The following is a 17,760-nucleotide window of genomic DNA, read 5'->3' on the forward strand; positions in this document are numbered from 1 at the left end:
ATAAAGGATAGTAGCCAGGTCAGGACAGGAGAGAGAGGAGGTGGGGGCAGTGATGACCGCACAGTTTCTGCGAGATGGGGAGTCCTAGCACGGGGGTTCCAGTATGTCGGATAAATGGGCATTTTCTATAAGGAGAAAAACTATTTACAGTAAACGAGAGAAGGTTATGATCTGAAAGTGGAAAGGTCGTATTAGTGAAGTCCAAGACTGAAGAGATATCGGGCAAAGGCCAAGTCAAGGATGTTTCCCTCCTGGTAAGTAGGAGAATCAGAGAGTCATAAGAGTCCTAAAGAGGTAGTTAGTGAGAACTGAGAGGCAGAAGGGGAGATGGAGGTGTTAATAGGAATGTTTAAAGTCTCCCATGATGAGTGTTGGAATATCACTGGATAGAAAGTGCTGGAGCCAAGGGGCAAAGTGGTCAAGGAACTGTTAGGGTGAGCCAGGAGGATGGTGTACTACAGCCACACGAAGAGAGAATGGGCGGAAAAGTCTGAGGGTGTGGACCTAAAAAGACGGGAATGTGAGAGAGGGTAGAGGAGGAATAACCTGGAAAGTACACCATGGAGAGAGCAGTATACCTACCCCACCTCCCTGCCTATTCTCAGGTCTGGAGGAGTGAGTGAATTGCAAACCATCATAGCACAGAGCAACAGGCGAAGCAGTGTCATCCTGCTGGATCCATGATTCTGTGATGGCCAGCAGGTCAAAGGGCTTAGGGAAGCGGAGACATTTGTGAGGTGGCGTAGGAGGAGGAGAGATGGAAGGGATGCACTGGTTCCTATGAAAGATTGAACGTTTAGAGCTGTAAGAAGGAGGACCAGAGTTAGGAGAGATATCACCTGCCGCTAGTAGGAGGAGAATAGACAGAGAAAGGAGATGGTTAAGTGATTTATGAGAGGGTAATCCCTGCTTCACAGTACAACCAGATGGAAAAAGGTGATTAGATAAAGTATAGAGCCCATGAGAGGAGTACAAAGGTGAAGGATGGGAGAGCTGATCTGGATGGTGGACACTGAGGAGCTAGTTGGATGGAATAAAAGAGGTTGACAAAAATGCTTGATAGTGAAAGTGGAGATGTGCAGTGTAGGGTTTTCCTCCACTGTTCTTTGCTGTATTGCTATAGTCACATTTAGTTAAGTGAGCGGCGCCAAGCGTATCTCACATCGACCCTGAACTTCATTAGAAGTTTGGTTACAGCTCGAAGCTGTTAAAGGAAATCTACCATCAAAATCCATCATGATAAACCGGGGACATTTACTCATAGATCCAGACAACGTAACTTGTCTAAAATCAAATTAAAATTCTGCTAATGAGCCTGAAAGGCTCTGGGGGGGGGGGTTACTTGAGTGCCACTCACATGCTGTTACACTGTGCAAGAGCCCCAGTGAGACTACATCCGGTCTAGTGAGGGGAAGTGCTCAGCAGGAGAAGAGGGAGTAAGGGAGTCAGCGTGTCCCTGTCCTGTCCCCCCAAGTGTTAATCTGCCATAGTTACTGTGTCCCAAGTCTTAATGAGTTGCACAGAGACAGTTCTGTAAGTCATCAGCCATTACTACATATCGGTATCACTTTAGATGTAATATCCCATTAGAAAAAAAAAAATCTGTATTTAAAATTGATCTAACGCTACAAAAACTGTCCCCCATCCCACGTCTATGATAACTGGAGGACACATGACTTTACCCACCATTATAGCTCCTCGTCTTCTCAATGTATCCTGATTAGCAGATACATTCATGAATGCTCTGAATTCCCAGGGTGAAGGGATTATGACATAAAGAGCCGCTCAGTTTTCCTCCCACATCAGATGCTTCGAGCTTCTTCCACCTTGCTTCTTACTTGGCCCTTGGGCTTGTGCTAAATTCAGCCTCTCAAGCCCTTGGGCCTCCTCCAACCATAAAACAGCTGTCTGTATCTCCTGAATATGCAACTGTATCGTGTCTTCTACCTTCCAGGCAGTGATTCATGCTGATCAGTGGGGGGATAGTCAGATATATACCAGGGGATATACTTAGACATGGCGTATCTCTTCTATAATTATAATTGCCTTCAGAGAACACCAGATGTGACTGTAACGGAGAAGACGCTCTGAAGTCTTCCTTCCCACGGCGTGGGGGAGGAGACCGTGTATCGTTTACTTTTTATCTTACAAGGTGTAGCGTCTTCCCCTGTAAGATTTTTCTATGTCTCGGCTTGTGATGACGCTCTAACGCTCTAATTTGTATATTTTTAGCACAGAACAGAAGTGTCGCTACAATAAACGAGGTCGGTCAAGAAGGTATGTCAATTATGAGCCTACTACCTTCTCCCTAGTCACGGCATCACATATGTCTTGGATTGGTAACCACCTACAACTCCAGATACATTCAATACTGTGTGAAAGAACCCACAAAGAACTTAGGACAGTCGCTAAAGTTGTAGGTCGAAGAAAGTTACTGTGAAGGTATAGTCATGTAGGTCAACGCTGGTGGAAAGGTCATTACTCATAGTCATAAATAGTCATTACTCAAGGTCATAAATTAATGGTATCTAGGTCACTATGGAAAATATCCATCAAAAGGAAGAATAACCAAAAATTCAGGCAGGAGCGTAGGCAAGAAAAGCTTGGAAGGAGGAGAAGATGGATGGGAGGACGTAGAGGAAGTCCAACCTATGGTCTTTCATTGAGTGGTCTCAAGATAGACACAGAACATTGGCTCAGCCATTGACAGATCTAAAAGGACCATGTAGTGAACATTTCCGATGGGGAAGATGAAGACTGAGGGTACATCGTTCAATGGCTTTTCCTTGATAGGTCTCTGGACCAGTTGGGGCAAGGAACATTCAATAATGCACATTCCTTGTCAGGTCTAAAGATCCATGTAGTGAAAATTTAGGATGTGTGAGGAGTACGATGGTGGAATGTCCAATCTGAAGACCCATCTAATGGATATTGAGGAAGGGTACAGAGAGTGATCATCCGTTCATGCTCATTCATTGCAGGACCCATGTAGAGAACATTGAGGATGTTGAAAGATGTTTGTTCGATGAGGCTTAAGAAGACCACTTTACCATAGGGAATATTGACGATGGTCAGGGAGAAGTTTGAGAGCTTATTCGTCAATTGCCATTCTTTAAAGGGTCTTTTAGGCTATCTGATGAGCACTGAGAATGGATAAAGAAAAGAAACATACACTAAAACCCAGTCCTAGTCAGGCCTGAAGACACTGTAGTCAACCTTAAAGGGTTCGGCAACTATTTACATAGGTTGCCCATGTGTCTTTACTGCTTTGTGGATAATCCCTGAACGTGATCAAGTGAATTAGCAGTCCCGATACTTTTGGGTTATGTGCAGACTCTCCCTGATTCTTTGTTTACATGCCTGAGCTCTGATGAATAGGAGGAGCTGCAGCAGGAGAGTTATGGCTCATCCTGTTCCTCCTTCCTGTTTCTGTGAGTGTGGAGAGGAAGAGAGACACACAGTGGGAGATGCTATAAGCAATGGCTGGAGCAGTGAGAGAGAGGAAACTGTATCAATACAGAGGGTAGTAAGGTGAGAACAGGGAGAGGCTTAAGCTATCAAAGGAGGCAAAGACACAGGTGTGTATATATATATATATATATATATATATATATATATATATATATATATATATATATATATATACATCTAATGGAAAATATTTAATGAAAAGTGGGCAACCCCTTAAAGGGTGGAGGAGAAGCTTTAGGGAACATTCAGCAATGGCCTTTTTTCGGGGGGCCTGTAGAACCATCTAATAAAGACCCATGTAGTAAACATTAAATAATGTAAAGAAAAGGATGAAGGTGCAACCATCAAGACCTGTTCTTGACCAGCACAACCTGTAACTATGTGTAAAGTAACTGTACCCACACCAAGACTATATTTTATGATATTGCAATTCCACTCCCAACCACAGGGTGTGCTGTTTGCTCATATCAATGGTCTTCTCTACATTGACCACCAATGTGGCTCCTCACTATATTGCAGTATTTGTACTTTTAGTATATATTGGGTGTTTTTTTTTGTCTACCTCGCACATTGCTTTTACTTTATATCATTCTATTCCGTCAAAGGCAAACTCTCTCATCAGGGAAGAGACGGATGTGTCAGAAAGAGGAAGCAATTATTTTGATCTCTCGGTAGCAGCTATATCTGGTATATTATAATAACAGGCTCCTCGGAGCTGACATCGTGTTCTGCAGTGAAGTCTAATCGCACGCGGTGACACAGATACCGCTCTGTTTTTGGTATAATATGTACCTACAGCAGTAGAAGTTACAGGGTAATCTGTACTTTGCGCATATAATGTGCGCGGTGACTTGCTGTGTTATTAGGTGAAGAGCAAAACTAGTTTTAATATATCACATACCCTCCTTAAAGAGATTTCCCCAGGCAGTTTTACTACTACATCATCGAGGCGTTCTATATAACTGCCTAGATCTCCAGTTCTGTAACTCACAGAACTACAATTATGTGCTGTAATACCAGATACATTGTTCTAGCAATAACAGAGCTCAAGTTAGAGGCATCTGAAGTGACACTTCCCCTGTGACTCATCTCAGGCAAAAAGTGACTCTTCTCAGCTCATTTGCATATGCAGCTCAATTTTTTAATAGGTAAACAGGTGAGATTTTACATCAAGAGGAAATGATACAAAAGGATATTTCTCACCCTACCTGGGGATTGTGGTGTAAAAGCTTATTTCTTAGAATTGCTTATAGAGAAGGACAGGGTCTCCATGTGAACTATGACCTACAACTGTTGTTTATAATCATTATTACATCCACAGGAGAACTGGGCTCCCTGCAAACTGACTTGTCAGCTCTGCCTTCTGCCGAGGAGATGACCCCTGCTTTACAAAGTGAGTAATATCCAGGACCAACATGAGGCTGGTGCCTATAGGTGGCGCTGTGGGGAATGGCCCCAGCTACTAATCAAGATCGAGGCTGGATTATAATTCATACAGTGGTAGAGGGATCTGATCTCTATACTGATGGGAATTCCAGCTTCATGATGTTCTTTTATTTTATGGGTCTAAGCGGAGCTAATTTTTTTTACAATTATTACACAATACCGATCAAAAAAAAGTTCAAATGGATCGAAAATAATTTCACTTCAAAAACTAAGGAATCCACAAGATCGGTCCATTGTCTACAGAGGAGTCTACATTTTATTTATACTGGTCCAGTGACTGTGATATGGTGTCCCATCAATTATGTGATTTGGTCTGGGGTCTCCATTCATTTAGAGCAGCGGTTCTCAAACTGGTCACTATTGGAAAACACATATTTCCAATGGTCTTAGGAACCGAGACATCGCTACTTCACCCATCTCCAGGAGCAGAGCTCCAAACCGTCCCAGATTCAGCAGGACAGTCCCAGTTTTTCACCTCTGTCCCGTCGTCCCAGGTGGTTGTGAGATTGTCCCGCACTCAACAAACTCATTCCACCCCTAGTCATTCTGCCTCCTGGTCCTGGTCCCTAGCTTCAGAACCGCAGTAAAGCCAGGATCAGGTCTCCCACAATCTGCTCCCTATCTGCAATATTCTTTATTATAGATAACTCAGTTTTTTGTATTATGGTAGATGGTTCAAAGGCGGTAAGGGGTTTATGGAGTGGGTTCACAGACTAAGCCCTTTTCATACAGCTCGGGTGTCTGCTGCACATTGCTGGAAACACCAGTGGCTTCTGCCTTCAATCGGTACCAGGTTGGAGTCACCACAACATGAGGAGCTTTATTGAGGGATTGAGGCATTAGAAAAGTAGAGAACTACAGATTTAGTGGGTTTGGTATGAGATCTGTTCTACTTACATGTCTGAACGTTTTGGGGGTTTTCATGGATGTGGTGTTTTTTTACTGTATGGTAATACTCAGGGCAGCAGATAGCCAATCAGAAGTGTAGAATGAGCTTCAGAACCTTCTAGACTCACAGCTGTGAAATGTCTTCTTATACTAACAATGTATTTCATTCTTTAAGGCACCGGATCTCCACCGGATACACCGGCCCTGGAGCCCTCAGCGGGTAAATATCTTCATACTTCTGCAATATTTGTAAAAAGTAGAATTTTAGATACAAAAGTATAAGTTGTAGGGATTTGTTAAAGTAATTTTTCTAATATTTACATGTTACAAATAACGTAAAGGTTTACGGGTGATTCATCTTTTCCCGAACAAATCACGTACAGTTTTCATTACTGCCCCCAGAATATCCCTCCATCTATGAAGAGAGATGTTAGGGATGGATGAATGAAGTTTTGTACCCACATACAGAATGGGATAGGCGATGGATAGACAGATAGATAGAGATATGCCTCCACATAACGCCATCTTACTTCAGGGAAGTAGCAATCCCAAAAACGTAAGTCAAAACCCACGGATAGACCCATATTCCATATTACCGGGGGGGTTAGGGCTTTAACATAAGTAACAATCCCAACAACTCACCAAATGGATGAGCTCAGTATCGATACCAGGATGTTTGGTGTCAAAACTGATACATAGTGGCACTTGTATGATAAGTCCGACTTAGTCTGTCTGTTTTTCGGACTTTTCTTGGCTTTTCTGCTGGTCGGATCTAAGTAGTTTGTGGTGTGTGGTGTTTGGAATTTAGTGAATTTGCAACATTTTAAAACAAAAAGGTCTCCAATAGTCGCAATCGGATCTAAGCTAATTTTTAAACCGGGTCAGGGGCAGCCGTAGAGTTGCACCAAAATTTGCGGCTGGATCAGGATTGAGGCTGAGCTCAAGGAACGTTGCAGAAAACCAGACAATGGCAAATTTTGAAAGGAAACTATTTTAGGCGCAAAAAAAAGTCGCCATGAAAAGTCTCAAAAATTAAAGAAAAAGGCAAAGGAAAAGTTTTATACATGAGCCCCATAGTGTCCAAAACTACCCCACTGCCTACATTAACCCCTTCCCGACATTTGACGTAATAATACTGCATGGCGGGAGGTGCGTTCCCGCAAAATGCAGTATTATTACGTCATGCTTCTGGCGCCGGCTCCTGAACGGAGCCGGCGCCAGAAGCTGCGGGTGTCGGCTATATATTATAGCCGACACCTGCCTCTAACACCCGCGATCGGAGATTTCTCCGATCGCGGGTGTTAACCCCTAACACGCCGCGGTCGCGCTGACCGCGGCGTGTCAGAGGCATTTAAATGCAATCTGAAGGGAATCGGACCCCCCCGCGGCGCTTACCGGGGGGGTCCGCTGCTCCGATCGCAGCCCCGGGACTGCCGGTGCCCGGGGCTGCGCGATCTTCCTCCTGGTGCCGGGTCCGTGCCTCCTGGCAGGACCCGGCTGTAAGACACTGGGCATGCGCAGCATGCTCAGTGTCTTACATTACACAGTGCAATACATCTGTATTGCACTGTGTAACCTGTAAAATAGCTTGAACAAGTGATCAGAAGATCACTTGTTCAAGCTTAGATGTCATTACCTGTAAAAAAAAGTTAAAACAATAAATAAAGGTTTTTAAAAATAAATAATAAAAGAAAGTGAAAGTCCCCCCAAACACCACATTTCCCTTTACACAAGTAATAAAGTATAAAATACACAAAATCACAAAAAAAACACACTTGTTTGGTATCGCCGCATCCGTAACAATCTGTACAATAAATCCTAATCATAATTGGACCCGCTCGGTGAACGTGGTAAAAAAAAAAACCCCAAAAACTTGCCAAAAATTAAAACTTTTTATCAAATTGCTTTACAAAAAATGTTCTAAAAAGTGATCCGAAAAAGTTACAAGCGCCAAAATGATACCACTGAAAAGAACAACTTGTCACGCAAAAAATAAGCTCACAACCAGCTCCGTCAACCAAAAATTACTATAGTTATGCCGCTATAAAGATGGCAATACTAAAACAAATTCAATTTTTTCTATTCTAGTTTTCCTTCAATAAAATTGGACAAATATAAATAAAACTATATAAATGAGGTATCACCGTAATCGTAGTGATCCGTAGAATAAAGATAATATATTATTGTTATGCTACAGTGAACACCCCCCCTCAAAAATGCTAAAAATCCAAAACAAGAATTGATGATTTTATTTTCCTCCACACGAAAAAAGTTAATAAAATTGCTTCAATAAGCTAAACACCCTCTAAAATAAAGTTTTTTTTACAGTGCATCGCGTCTCGCAAAAAATAAGCCCTTATTTGTCTAAATTGCTTAAAAAATAAAGATTGTATAGCCTATTCCCAACGCGCGTTGTAATAGAACGGTGCGGCGGGTAGTGACTTGCCAACACGGTTCAGACACAGTGATCGGGGCAAGATGGCAGCTGATCCTAACAGCCATCCATCCTGCCCCATGGACCAGAAGGGTTATGTCCCCCCCACACACCCCCAGTTTATTATCGCTGCTATTGGCTCATCAATTCAGACGAGCCAATAGCAGCGAATTTACTTATGACGTCAGTAATACCGGTCACCATGTCTGTAGACACGGTGATCGGGGCAGGGTGGCGGCTGTTCCTGACAGCCACCAATTGTGCCTTGTGGTTCAGAGGGGTTTTGTTGCCCCCCTCTGTCCATGTTTGCCGCTATTGGCTGGTCGATTTGGTCCAGCTAAAAGCAGCAATATTCGTCACAATGGGCATCGCTAGGGTGAATAAGAGCAACACTTGGCGATAATTTCCCTACTAAAACGAAGATATGGTACAAAAGCGCTGGCCGTGCACATTGTACAGATGATGCTGTACAACTCTTACGAGCTTTTCCAATGTGCAGGTCCTGCCGTATCATTTCTCCGTTTTCAAGAGGAAGATATTAGGAAACTAATATTGGGACAAGAAGGACGGGGCCCCTGTACCTCTGGTTTAGATGTTCCTGTATTTTGCCAGGACAGCATTTTCCCGGTGAATTCTGCTGCTTCTAATGGTAAGACTCAATAAAGAGTCTGTTCCAAAAGAGGAGTTAGGATGGACACTATATACTAAGGATGGACACTATATACTAAGGATGGACACTATATACTAAGGATGGACACTATATACTAAGGATGGACACTATATACTAAGGATGGACACTATATACTACTAAGAGACCTGCGACAACTCCAAGTGTGACAAAAGTTTAGTTGGTCCCCTGGTATATTCTACCTCCTTATACGCAACACATTCAAAATTCACGCCCAACCTATTGTGAATTCAGTAAAATGAATAATTGTAACAACTGGTAGGTCACGTTGCTCCCTATACCCCTCCACATTATTTCATAAGGGGCGCCACATAACGGGCACTGAACGTTCCAGAAATAATTGCAATTTCCATCTTGGACTCCATCGCACATCGTATTTGGAAACCACCTGTATGTTCAAATGCTCATTTCACCATGTGTATTACACTACACCACATATTACACCTTGCTAAATTCCCCAAGGGGTCTACATTCAACAATTAGGGTCACTTTTCGGGTTTTCCTCTGTTTTGGTACCACTACGGCTCTCCAAATGTATCCTGACACATGTGAAGGATTTCTTGCAAATTTGGCCTCTAAAAGACAAACACCCCTCTTTTCCTCTACTGTGCGCCCATAAAGCATTTTATATGCACATGTGGGGTACTTCTACACTCGGGAGAAATAGTTTTACACCTTTTTCGGGGTTATTTAATATATTATCCCTTGTGGCTTACATAAATTAGGGGTAAAGTGACATTTATAGAAAAATTTTCACCTTTTTAATGTTTAGGGCCTAATTGGATCATTCACCTGTAGGGGCAAATACATATATTGCACATTGCAAAATTCTCTAAGGGGTGTGTGTTCAAAAATTAGGGACACTTTTCGGATTCTTCTCTGTTTTATACCACTAGGGCTCTCCAAATGCATGTCAAACAGTTCTGTCAAATTTGGCTTCTAAAAGGCAAACATTCCCCTTTCCTTTTACTGTGCGCCCATACAACATTTTATATACACATGTGGGGTACTTCTACACTCAAGAGAAATAGGTTTACACATTTTGGGGGGTTATTACATTTTTTTTATCCCTTGTGGCTACAAAAAATTAGGGGTACAATGACCTTTATAAGAAAATGTTCACCTTTGTCCTATTTAAGCCCTAATTAAATCAAACACCTTTATGGACAAATACTCATATTACACCTTACTAAATTCTCTAAGGGGTGTACTTTCCAAAATGGTGATACTTGTTGGGGTTCCGCTCTGTTTTGGTACCACTACGGCTATCTAAATGCATCCTGACACATGTAAAGGATGTTTGTCAAATTTGGCTTCTAAAAGGCCAACGCCCCTCTTTCCCTTCTGAGCTTCACTGCGTACCCATACAACATTTTATTTGCATGTGTGGGGCAATTTTATACTCGGGAGAAATGCTAGTACACATTTTTTGGGGTTGTTTCATCTTTAATGCCTTATGGGATACAAAAATTAGCCGTAAAAGTGACTTTTTTGGGAAAATGTCCATCTTTTTCCTTTTAGGGACCTAATTGAAGCAAACACCTGTGGGGGAAAATACACATCTTACACCTTGCTAAATTCTCCAAAGGGTGCACTTTCCAAAATGGTGACACTTGTTGGGGTTCCCCTCTGTTTTGGTACCACTAGGGCTCTCCAAATGCATCCTGACACATGTAATGGATGATTGTCAAATCTGGCTTCTAAAAGGCCAAAGCCCCTCCTTCCCTTCTGAGCCCTACTGTGTACCCATACAACACTTTATATGCAAAAGTGGTGCAGTTCTGTGCTTAGGAGAAATAGTTTTACACATTTATGGGAGTTGTTTCATCTTTTATCCCTTGTGGCTTACAAAAATTTGGGGTAAAAGTGACTTTTTTGAGAACATTTTCACCTTTTTTCCCTTTTGGGGCCTAATTGAATCAAACACCTGTTTGGGCAAATACACAAATGACACCTTGCTAAACTCTCCAAGGGGTGTACTTTCCAGAATGGTGTCTCTTGTTGGGGCTTTCCTCTGTTTTGGTACCATTATGGCTCTCCAAATGCATCCTGACACATGAAAACTTTTTCAGCCATATTTGCCCTGCAAAAACGAAACAACGCTCTTTCCATTCCAAGTGCGCCCCTGTGCCCGTACAGCAGGGTACAGTGACAAAATGGGCATTGGCATGCTCAGGAGGAATTGCCTTAAACATGGTAAAATGCATTTTCCTTTTTAACCCATTGTGAAGGTGCAAATTTTAGTGTTCAATGAATCTATTGTAAGATAAAATTACATTTCTGTAATTTCACTTTCATTTATCTTTCACCCTCATGAAACGCTCAAAGGGTTAACAAAATTCCCAAAGGTTGTTTTGAATATTTTGAGGGGTGTAGTTTCTAAAATGGTGTCATTTGTGGGGGTTTTCTATCATGTAGGCCTTATAAAGTCACTTCTAACTAAACTGACCCTCCAAAAGTAGGTTTTGATGATTTTCGTGAAAATCAGTAAAATTGCACCTAAAGTTATAAGCCTCCTAACATCCTAAAAAAAGGAAAAGATGTTTGAAAAATGATGCCAAGTTAAAGCAGACATATGGAAAATGTTAGTTATCAAGTTATTTTAGCGATATGACTAACTTTCCAAAAAGTAGAAAATTTTGAATTTTGAAAACATTGTTTTTTTCAAAATTTTTGGCAAATTTCCATTTATTTCATAAATAAATACCAAACATATTGATTAAATTTCTCGACCAACATGAAGTACAATGTGTCACGAAAAAACAATCTCAAAATCAACTGGATATGTTAAAGTGTTCCAAAGTTATAACCACTTAAATAGACACATGTCAGATTTTAAAAAATGGGCCGTGTCAGGAAGGTGAAAAGTGGCTTCAGCCTTAAGGGGTTAAATCTATCCCCTACAACAAGGTATGTTAAAAAAAAAAGAAGAATTTGAGAGGTACCGTATATACTCGAGTATAAGCCTGAGGTCATGACTTCTTGCTGATATTCTGATTTATTGCAAAGCACTTGCAGATATGGAAACAGGTGATAGATATTCAAGATATATATGATCTATCACTCGGATTTACATCTTAATATCCTTTACCCGTCCATCAATCTATTTTCTATCTAAGATGTAAATCCTAGTGATAGACAGATATGACATAGATACAATTGATATAAAATAAGTATTTCTCTTATTAAAGTTCAGGTCCATAAATCCCATTTGTGGTGAGATCTCTGTATGTAGCGGGTAAGTCACAGGTTAGTAGGCATTGTGTGACATGATATCAGAAGGTGTCGGTGAGTTGTGTATAAGGGTCACTCCGCATTATAATTGCACCTGCAGGTTGTGACATTATTGATGTGCCAGGGATTTAGCTCCACGTGTCAGGGGGCCTCATGGCCAGGATGATGTGATTATACAGAGGTGATAGGAGCTTCTCCTCCTGCCAGTGATTTGTGATTGCTCACTTCTGTGTTGCTGTTACAGTCGCATCACGGCTGCACAGTTGTTTCCATGCCTCATGAAGCCAGAGTTCATAAAATTGATGAAATCCAATGTAATGGCTGCTATGAGGCTGGTGAGACTTCTCACTCATTGCCATAAATCAGGCAAAACGCCTCTGAAAGAAAAAGTAATACACAGCGACACAACACGCTGCGCAGGTGACTGCAGGCGGAGGTATTTCTAGCTGCCAGTGGTATTTTTAGATGGTTTTTATCCTTCACTTCGTCAAGTAATAGGCAGATTCATGAGCTGTGGCAGATTGTAGAAAGAACAGGCATGATTATGTTGATATAGAGAAGAAGAGGGAGGAAGAAGGAGAGAAAGAAAACAGAAGAAAAGAAGAGAAAGGAGGAAATAAGGAAAGAGAACAGAAGGAAGAAAGAGAGAAGAGAAAAAGTAAAGGAAGAGAGGAGGAGAGGAGAGAGGGAGGCAGAAGAAGAGAAGGGAAGAAGGTGATAAGAGAAGGGAGGAGAAGTGGATGAAAAAGAGAAAGGGAGAGAAGGGAAGACAAGAGAGAAGGGATGGAAAGGGAGTGAAGGTATGAGAAAAGACAAAGGAAAAAAAGAAGAGAAGGGAAGAAGGTGATAAGAGAAGGGGCGAGAAGTGGAGGAAAAAGAGAAAGGGAAGACAAGAGAGAGAAGGGATGGAAAGGGAGTGAAGGTATGAGAAGAGACAAAGGAAAAAAAAGAAGAGAAGGGAAAGGAAAGGAAAGGAAGAGAAGAGAAGGGAGAAAATAGAAAGGGGAAGTGAGACAGAAGTGGGAAGAAGGGGGAAAAGAAAGGCAAGTGAAGACAACAAGAAGGTAGGAATAGGAGACAGAATTATGTGTGAGGAGGACAAGGAAATGTGTAAGAGACATGCACAAGAGAAATGTGAAGGAAAGAAAGAAGAAGAGGGAGAGGAGAAAGAAAGAAAGAAAGGAAGAAGGAAAGAAGTAAAAGATAGATGGAAGCATAATAGAAAATATAGAGAAAAGAAGAGCAGAGGAGGATGTGAGAAAAGAGGAAGAACAGAGAGAAGGAGGAAGAGGGAGAATAGAAGCTAAAGAGATAAAATAAGGGAGAGAAAGTGATAAGGAAAGAAGAAGAAAGAATTTGAGAGAGTGAAGGAAGACAGACTAATAAAAAGGCAGGAGAAGAAAGAAAGAATGTGGAGAGAAAAAGAGGAAGAAGAGAGGTAGAAGAGAATGACATCACAAGGATGAAGAGAAGGTGGAGGGGATTGAATAAGGGAGAAGTGGGGAAAAGAGAGAATGGCAAATTTCGGAAAGAAGGTAGAAAAAAAAAGAATGAGAGAGAAGAGAAGAAATCGGTAGAATGAAAAGAGAAATACAGAAAGTAGAAAGAACTAATTGTAAATGATGAGGCGACTGCCAGGAGATGAACCCCAGGGGGTCACACTGTGCACAGGTTCAGCATCATAACTTAGGGCAGTAAAAGTTGCAGGCTGCCGTACAGTAGCCGGGTGTTAAAGTCGTCAGAAGGTCAGTAACATCTTCAGTTCACTTTCCTCTCGCCTAAAGCTTATTCTTAAACATTACACAACGCTGCACCCTGAAGCACAGACACCGACTACAAAGAGAAGTCACCGGAATCAGGAACATCAAAGGGTTATTTTTGTAAAGTATCAAGTTTATAAGAAACAAAGAAGAAGAAAAAAAAGGAGGAATAAAAGCAGCAAAGTTTCAAAGAATAGAAATAGTTTTCTTTTTGTACTTTAACCTTGAAAGTAACATAAAGGAGGGAAGAAGATGGATGTTTTCTTATTTTACTTCTCCCATAAAAAGGAAATGCTTTCAGAAACATCTAATAGTGAGGCTTCATGCAAACCACATGTACAAGAAAAGATAGAGCTCAGGAAAAGATAGAAGGAAGGAAGAGAAAGGGGAATCAAGAGGAAGAAAGGTCAGACTATAAAGAAGGGGAATAAAGAAAGAATGAGGAAAAGATAGAAGTGAGAGAGAGAGAGAGAGAGAGAGAGAGAGAGAGAGGGAAACAAGTGGAAGTTAGAGAGACATCAGAATATAAAGGGAATAAAGAAAGAATGAGGCAGAGGGGGGGGGAGGAAGATAGAAAGACAGTTTAAAGAAAGGGAAAGGCAGATGAAGGAGAAATAGAAAGATGAATGGATAGGCAGTGGGGAAGAGGAGGGACTCAAAGAGAAAAAGCTAAACGAGAAGGAGAATGGAGATAGATACACTCACCGGCCACTTTATTAGGTACACCATGCTAGTAACGGGTTGGACCCCCTTTTGCCTTCAGAACTGCCTCCATTCTTCGTGGCATAGATACAACAAGGTGCTGGAAGCTCCTCAGAGATTTTGCTCCATATTGACATGATGGCATCACACAGTTGCCGCAGATTTGTCGGCTGCACATCCATGATGCGAATCTCCCGTTCCACCACATCCCAAAGATGCTCTATTGGATTGAGATCTGGTGACTGTGGAGCCATTTGTGTCCAGTGACCTCATTGTCATGTTCAAGAAACCAGTCTGAGATGATTCCAGCTTTATGACATGGCGCATTATCCTGCTGAAAGTAGCCATCAGATGTTACAGGGTACATTGTGCTCATAAAGGGATGGACATGGTCAGCAACAATACTCAGGTAGGCTGTGGCGTTGTACCAAGGGGCCCAAAGAGTGCCAAGAAAATATTCCCCACACCATGACACCACCACCACCAGCCTGAACCGCTGATACAAGGCAGGATGGATCCATGCTTTCATGTTGTTGACGCCAAATTCTGACCCTACCATCCGAATGTCGCAGCAGAAATCGAGACTCATCCGACCAGGCAACGTTTTTCCAATCTTCTTCTGTCCAATTTCGATGAGCTTGTGCAAATTGTAGCCTCAGTTTCCTGTTCTTAGCTGAAAGGAGTGGCACCCGGGGTGGTCTTCTGCTGCTGTAGCCCATCTGCCTCAAAGTTCGACGTACTGTGCATTCAGAGATGCTCTTCTGCCTACCTTGGTTGTAACGGGTGGTGATTTGAGTCACTGTTGCCTTTCTATCAGCTCGAACCAGTCTGCCCATTCTCCTCTGACCTCTGGCATCAACAAGGCATTTCCGCCCACAGAACTGCCGCTCACTGGATGTTTTTTCTTTTTCGGACCATTCTCTGTAAACCCTAGAGATGGTTGTGCGTGAAAATCCCAGTAGATCAGCAGTTTCTGAAATACTCAGACCAGCCCTTCTGGCACCAACAACCATGCCACGTTCAAAGGCCTCAAATCACCTTTCTTCCCCATACTGATGCTCGGGAGAACTGCAGGAGATTGTCTTGACCATGTCTACATGCCTAAATGCACTGAGTTGCCGCCATGTGATTGGCTGATTAGAAATTAAGTGTTAACGAGCAGTTGGACAGGTGTACCTAATAAAGTGGCCGGTGAGTGTAGATAAGAGATAGATAGATAGATAGATAGGAGATAGATCGATAGGAGATAGATCGATAGGAGATAGATCGATATGAGATAGATAGATAGATATGAGATAGATAGATAGATATGAGATAGATAGATAGATAGATAGATAGGAGATAGATCGATAGGAGATAGATAGATAGATATGAGATAGATAGATATGAGATAGATAGATAGATAGATATGAGATAGATAGATATGAGATAGATAGATATGCGATAGATAGATAGGAGATAGATAGATATGAGATAGATAGATAGATAGATAGATATGAGATAGATAGATAGGAGATAGATAGATAGATATGAGATAGATAGATAGATAGATATGAGATAGATAGATAGATAGATATGCGATAGATAGATAGGAGATAGATAGATATGAGATAGATAGATAGATAGATATGAGATAGATAGATAGGAGATAGATAGATAGATATGAGATAGATAGATAGATAGATATGAGATAGATAGATAGGAGATAGATAGATAGATATGAGATAGATAGATAGATAGATAGATAGGAGATAGATAGATATGAGATAGATAGATAGATAGATATGCGATAGATAGATAGGAGATAGATAGATATGAGATAGATAGATAGATAGATAGATATGAGATAGATAGATAGGAGATAGATAGATAGATATGAGATAGATAGATAGATAGATATGAGATAGATAGATAGGAGATAGATAGATAGATATGAGATAGATAGATAGATATGAGATAGATAGATAGATAGATAGATATGAGATAGATATGAGATAGATAGGAGATAGATCAGGACCTCCATGACTCCATGAAGAGTGATTGTCCCTGGTGGAAGTAATAGGATTTCCCAAGTAATGTAAGAAGTGGCCACGCCCTCTTCTGGTAAACGGAAGATGGGAACTTCTAATTTCATACGATTATTACCAAAAATGCTAAGAACAGAAATCAATAAAAAGATGTGAAAATGACAGCGGCTTCATGGCCTTTCCCTGAACTCTTGACGCCCGATCTTCAAATTCTAGCAGAAAAAGGAACGGTTTACATGGAATTTATATTGTGTAACAAGTAACTGGATGTTTTTATGTCGTTTTACAGCTGGATCAGAAGGCACCCCAAAAATAGAGGGTAAGGAGTTGATTTGAACCTGGAAATAGAGGAGACTATTTGTACATTGTTCTAATATGGCCACGTTTTGGGTCCAAAAAATTCCAATTAATTTTACCACAAACACAGTGTTCTAAATGTTGTATCTTAAAGGGATTGTTCAGTCTTGTTCAAAAACAAAACTAAATTCATGTCATGACATTTTGTTGTGTCCCCCTGTGTTTACAGATCCTTCAAGCAGAGACACAGCAGTCGCCAATTCTGAAAGTAAGAATTTTTTTTTTAGTGCTCCCTCAAAGTACAACCCCACCCCTTACTGCTCAAAGAGGTTTTTATAAAGAAAAACCCTTTAAATGTGTAAGTAAAACTCTCAAAACTTCTTTTTTTTTTCCCCGTTTCAGGTCCTAGTGACGTCTTCAGCAATTTAATGCCAACAGCTCAAGGCAAGTTTGTTCACAGAGGGTGTTTAAAAAGTGGATATAAATAAAGCTTATTGAATTTTTAAAATATATTTTTTTACTTTAAGACAATTAATGTAAACAAGGAGAGCAAGGAAGCAAATAATCGGAGGTGATAAGTTGCATGGTATATATACATATACAAAGGGATCACATCAACAAGCTTTATTTGGATCAACTCTGGGAACCCCTTTAAGAGATAACATTGTTACGTGATAGAACCTTTAATAGAATAATTTCTAACCTTGTGTTTCAGGCATTTCTCTGCCGTCCAACATAACACCCACAAGTAAGTAAAAAAAAAAAAAAATTTACAAGATAATAAAAAAAAATTACAAGAGAGTCAAATTACTA

At 41.0% G+C, this 17,760-nt stretch overlaps 1 protein-coding gene across 2 annotated transcripts in view; it reads left to right on the forward strand.

Moving 5' to 3' along the window:
• OC90 (otoconin 90) overlaps positions 1-17,760 on the forward strand; it is a 49,444-nt gene that overhangs the window by 20,436 nt on the left and 11,248 nt on the right. For both annotated transcript variants that reach the window (XM_072151173.1, XM_072151172.1), the window contains exons 9-15: positions 2,233-2,277; positions 4,793-4,864; positions 5,981-6,025; positions 16,940-16,969; positions 17,177-17,215; positions 17,350-17,391; positions 17,663-17,695. In XM_072151173.1, the coding sequence (XP_072007274.1) occupies positions 2,233-2,277; positions 4,793-4,864; positions 5,981-6,025; positions 16,940-16,969; positions 17,177-17,215; positions 17,350-17,391; positions 17,663-17,695 (306 nt within the window). The remainder of the gene's footprint in view (positions 1-2,232; positions 2,278-4,792; positions 4,865-5,980; positions 6,026-16,939; positions 16,970-17,176; positions 17,216-17,349; positions 17,392-17,662; positions 17,696-17,760) is intronic.

This window comes from Engystomops pustulosus, chromosome 5 (genome assembly GCF_040894005.1).
Source record: "Engystomops pustulosus chromosome 5, aEngPut4.maternal, whole genome shotgun sequence".
Lineage (NCBI taxonomy): Eukaryota > Metazoa > Chordata > Amphibia > Anura > Leptodactylidae > Engystomops > Engystomops pustulosus.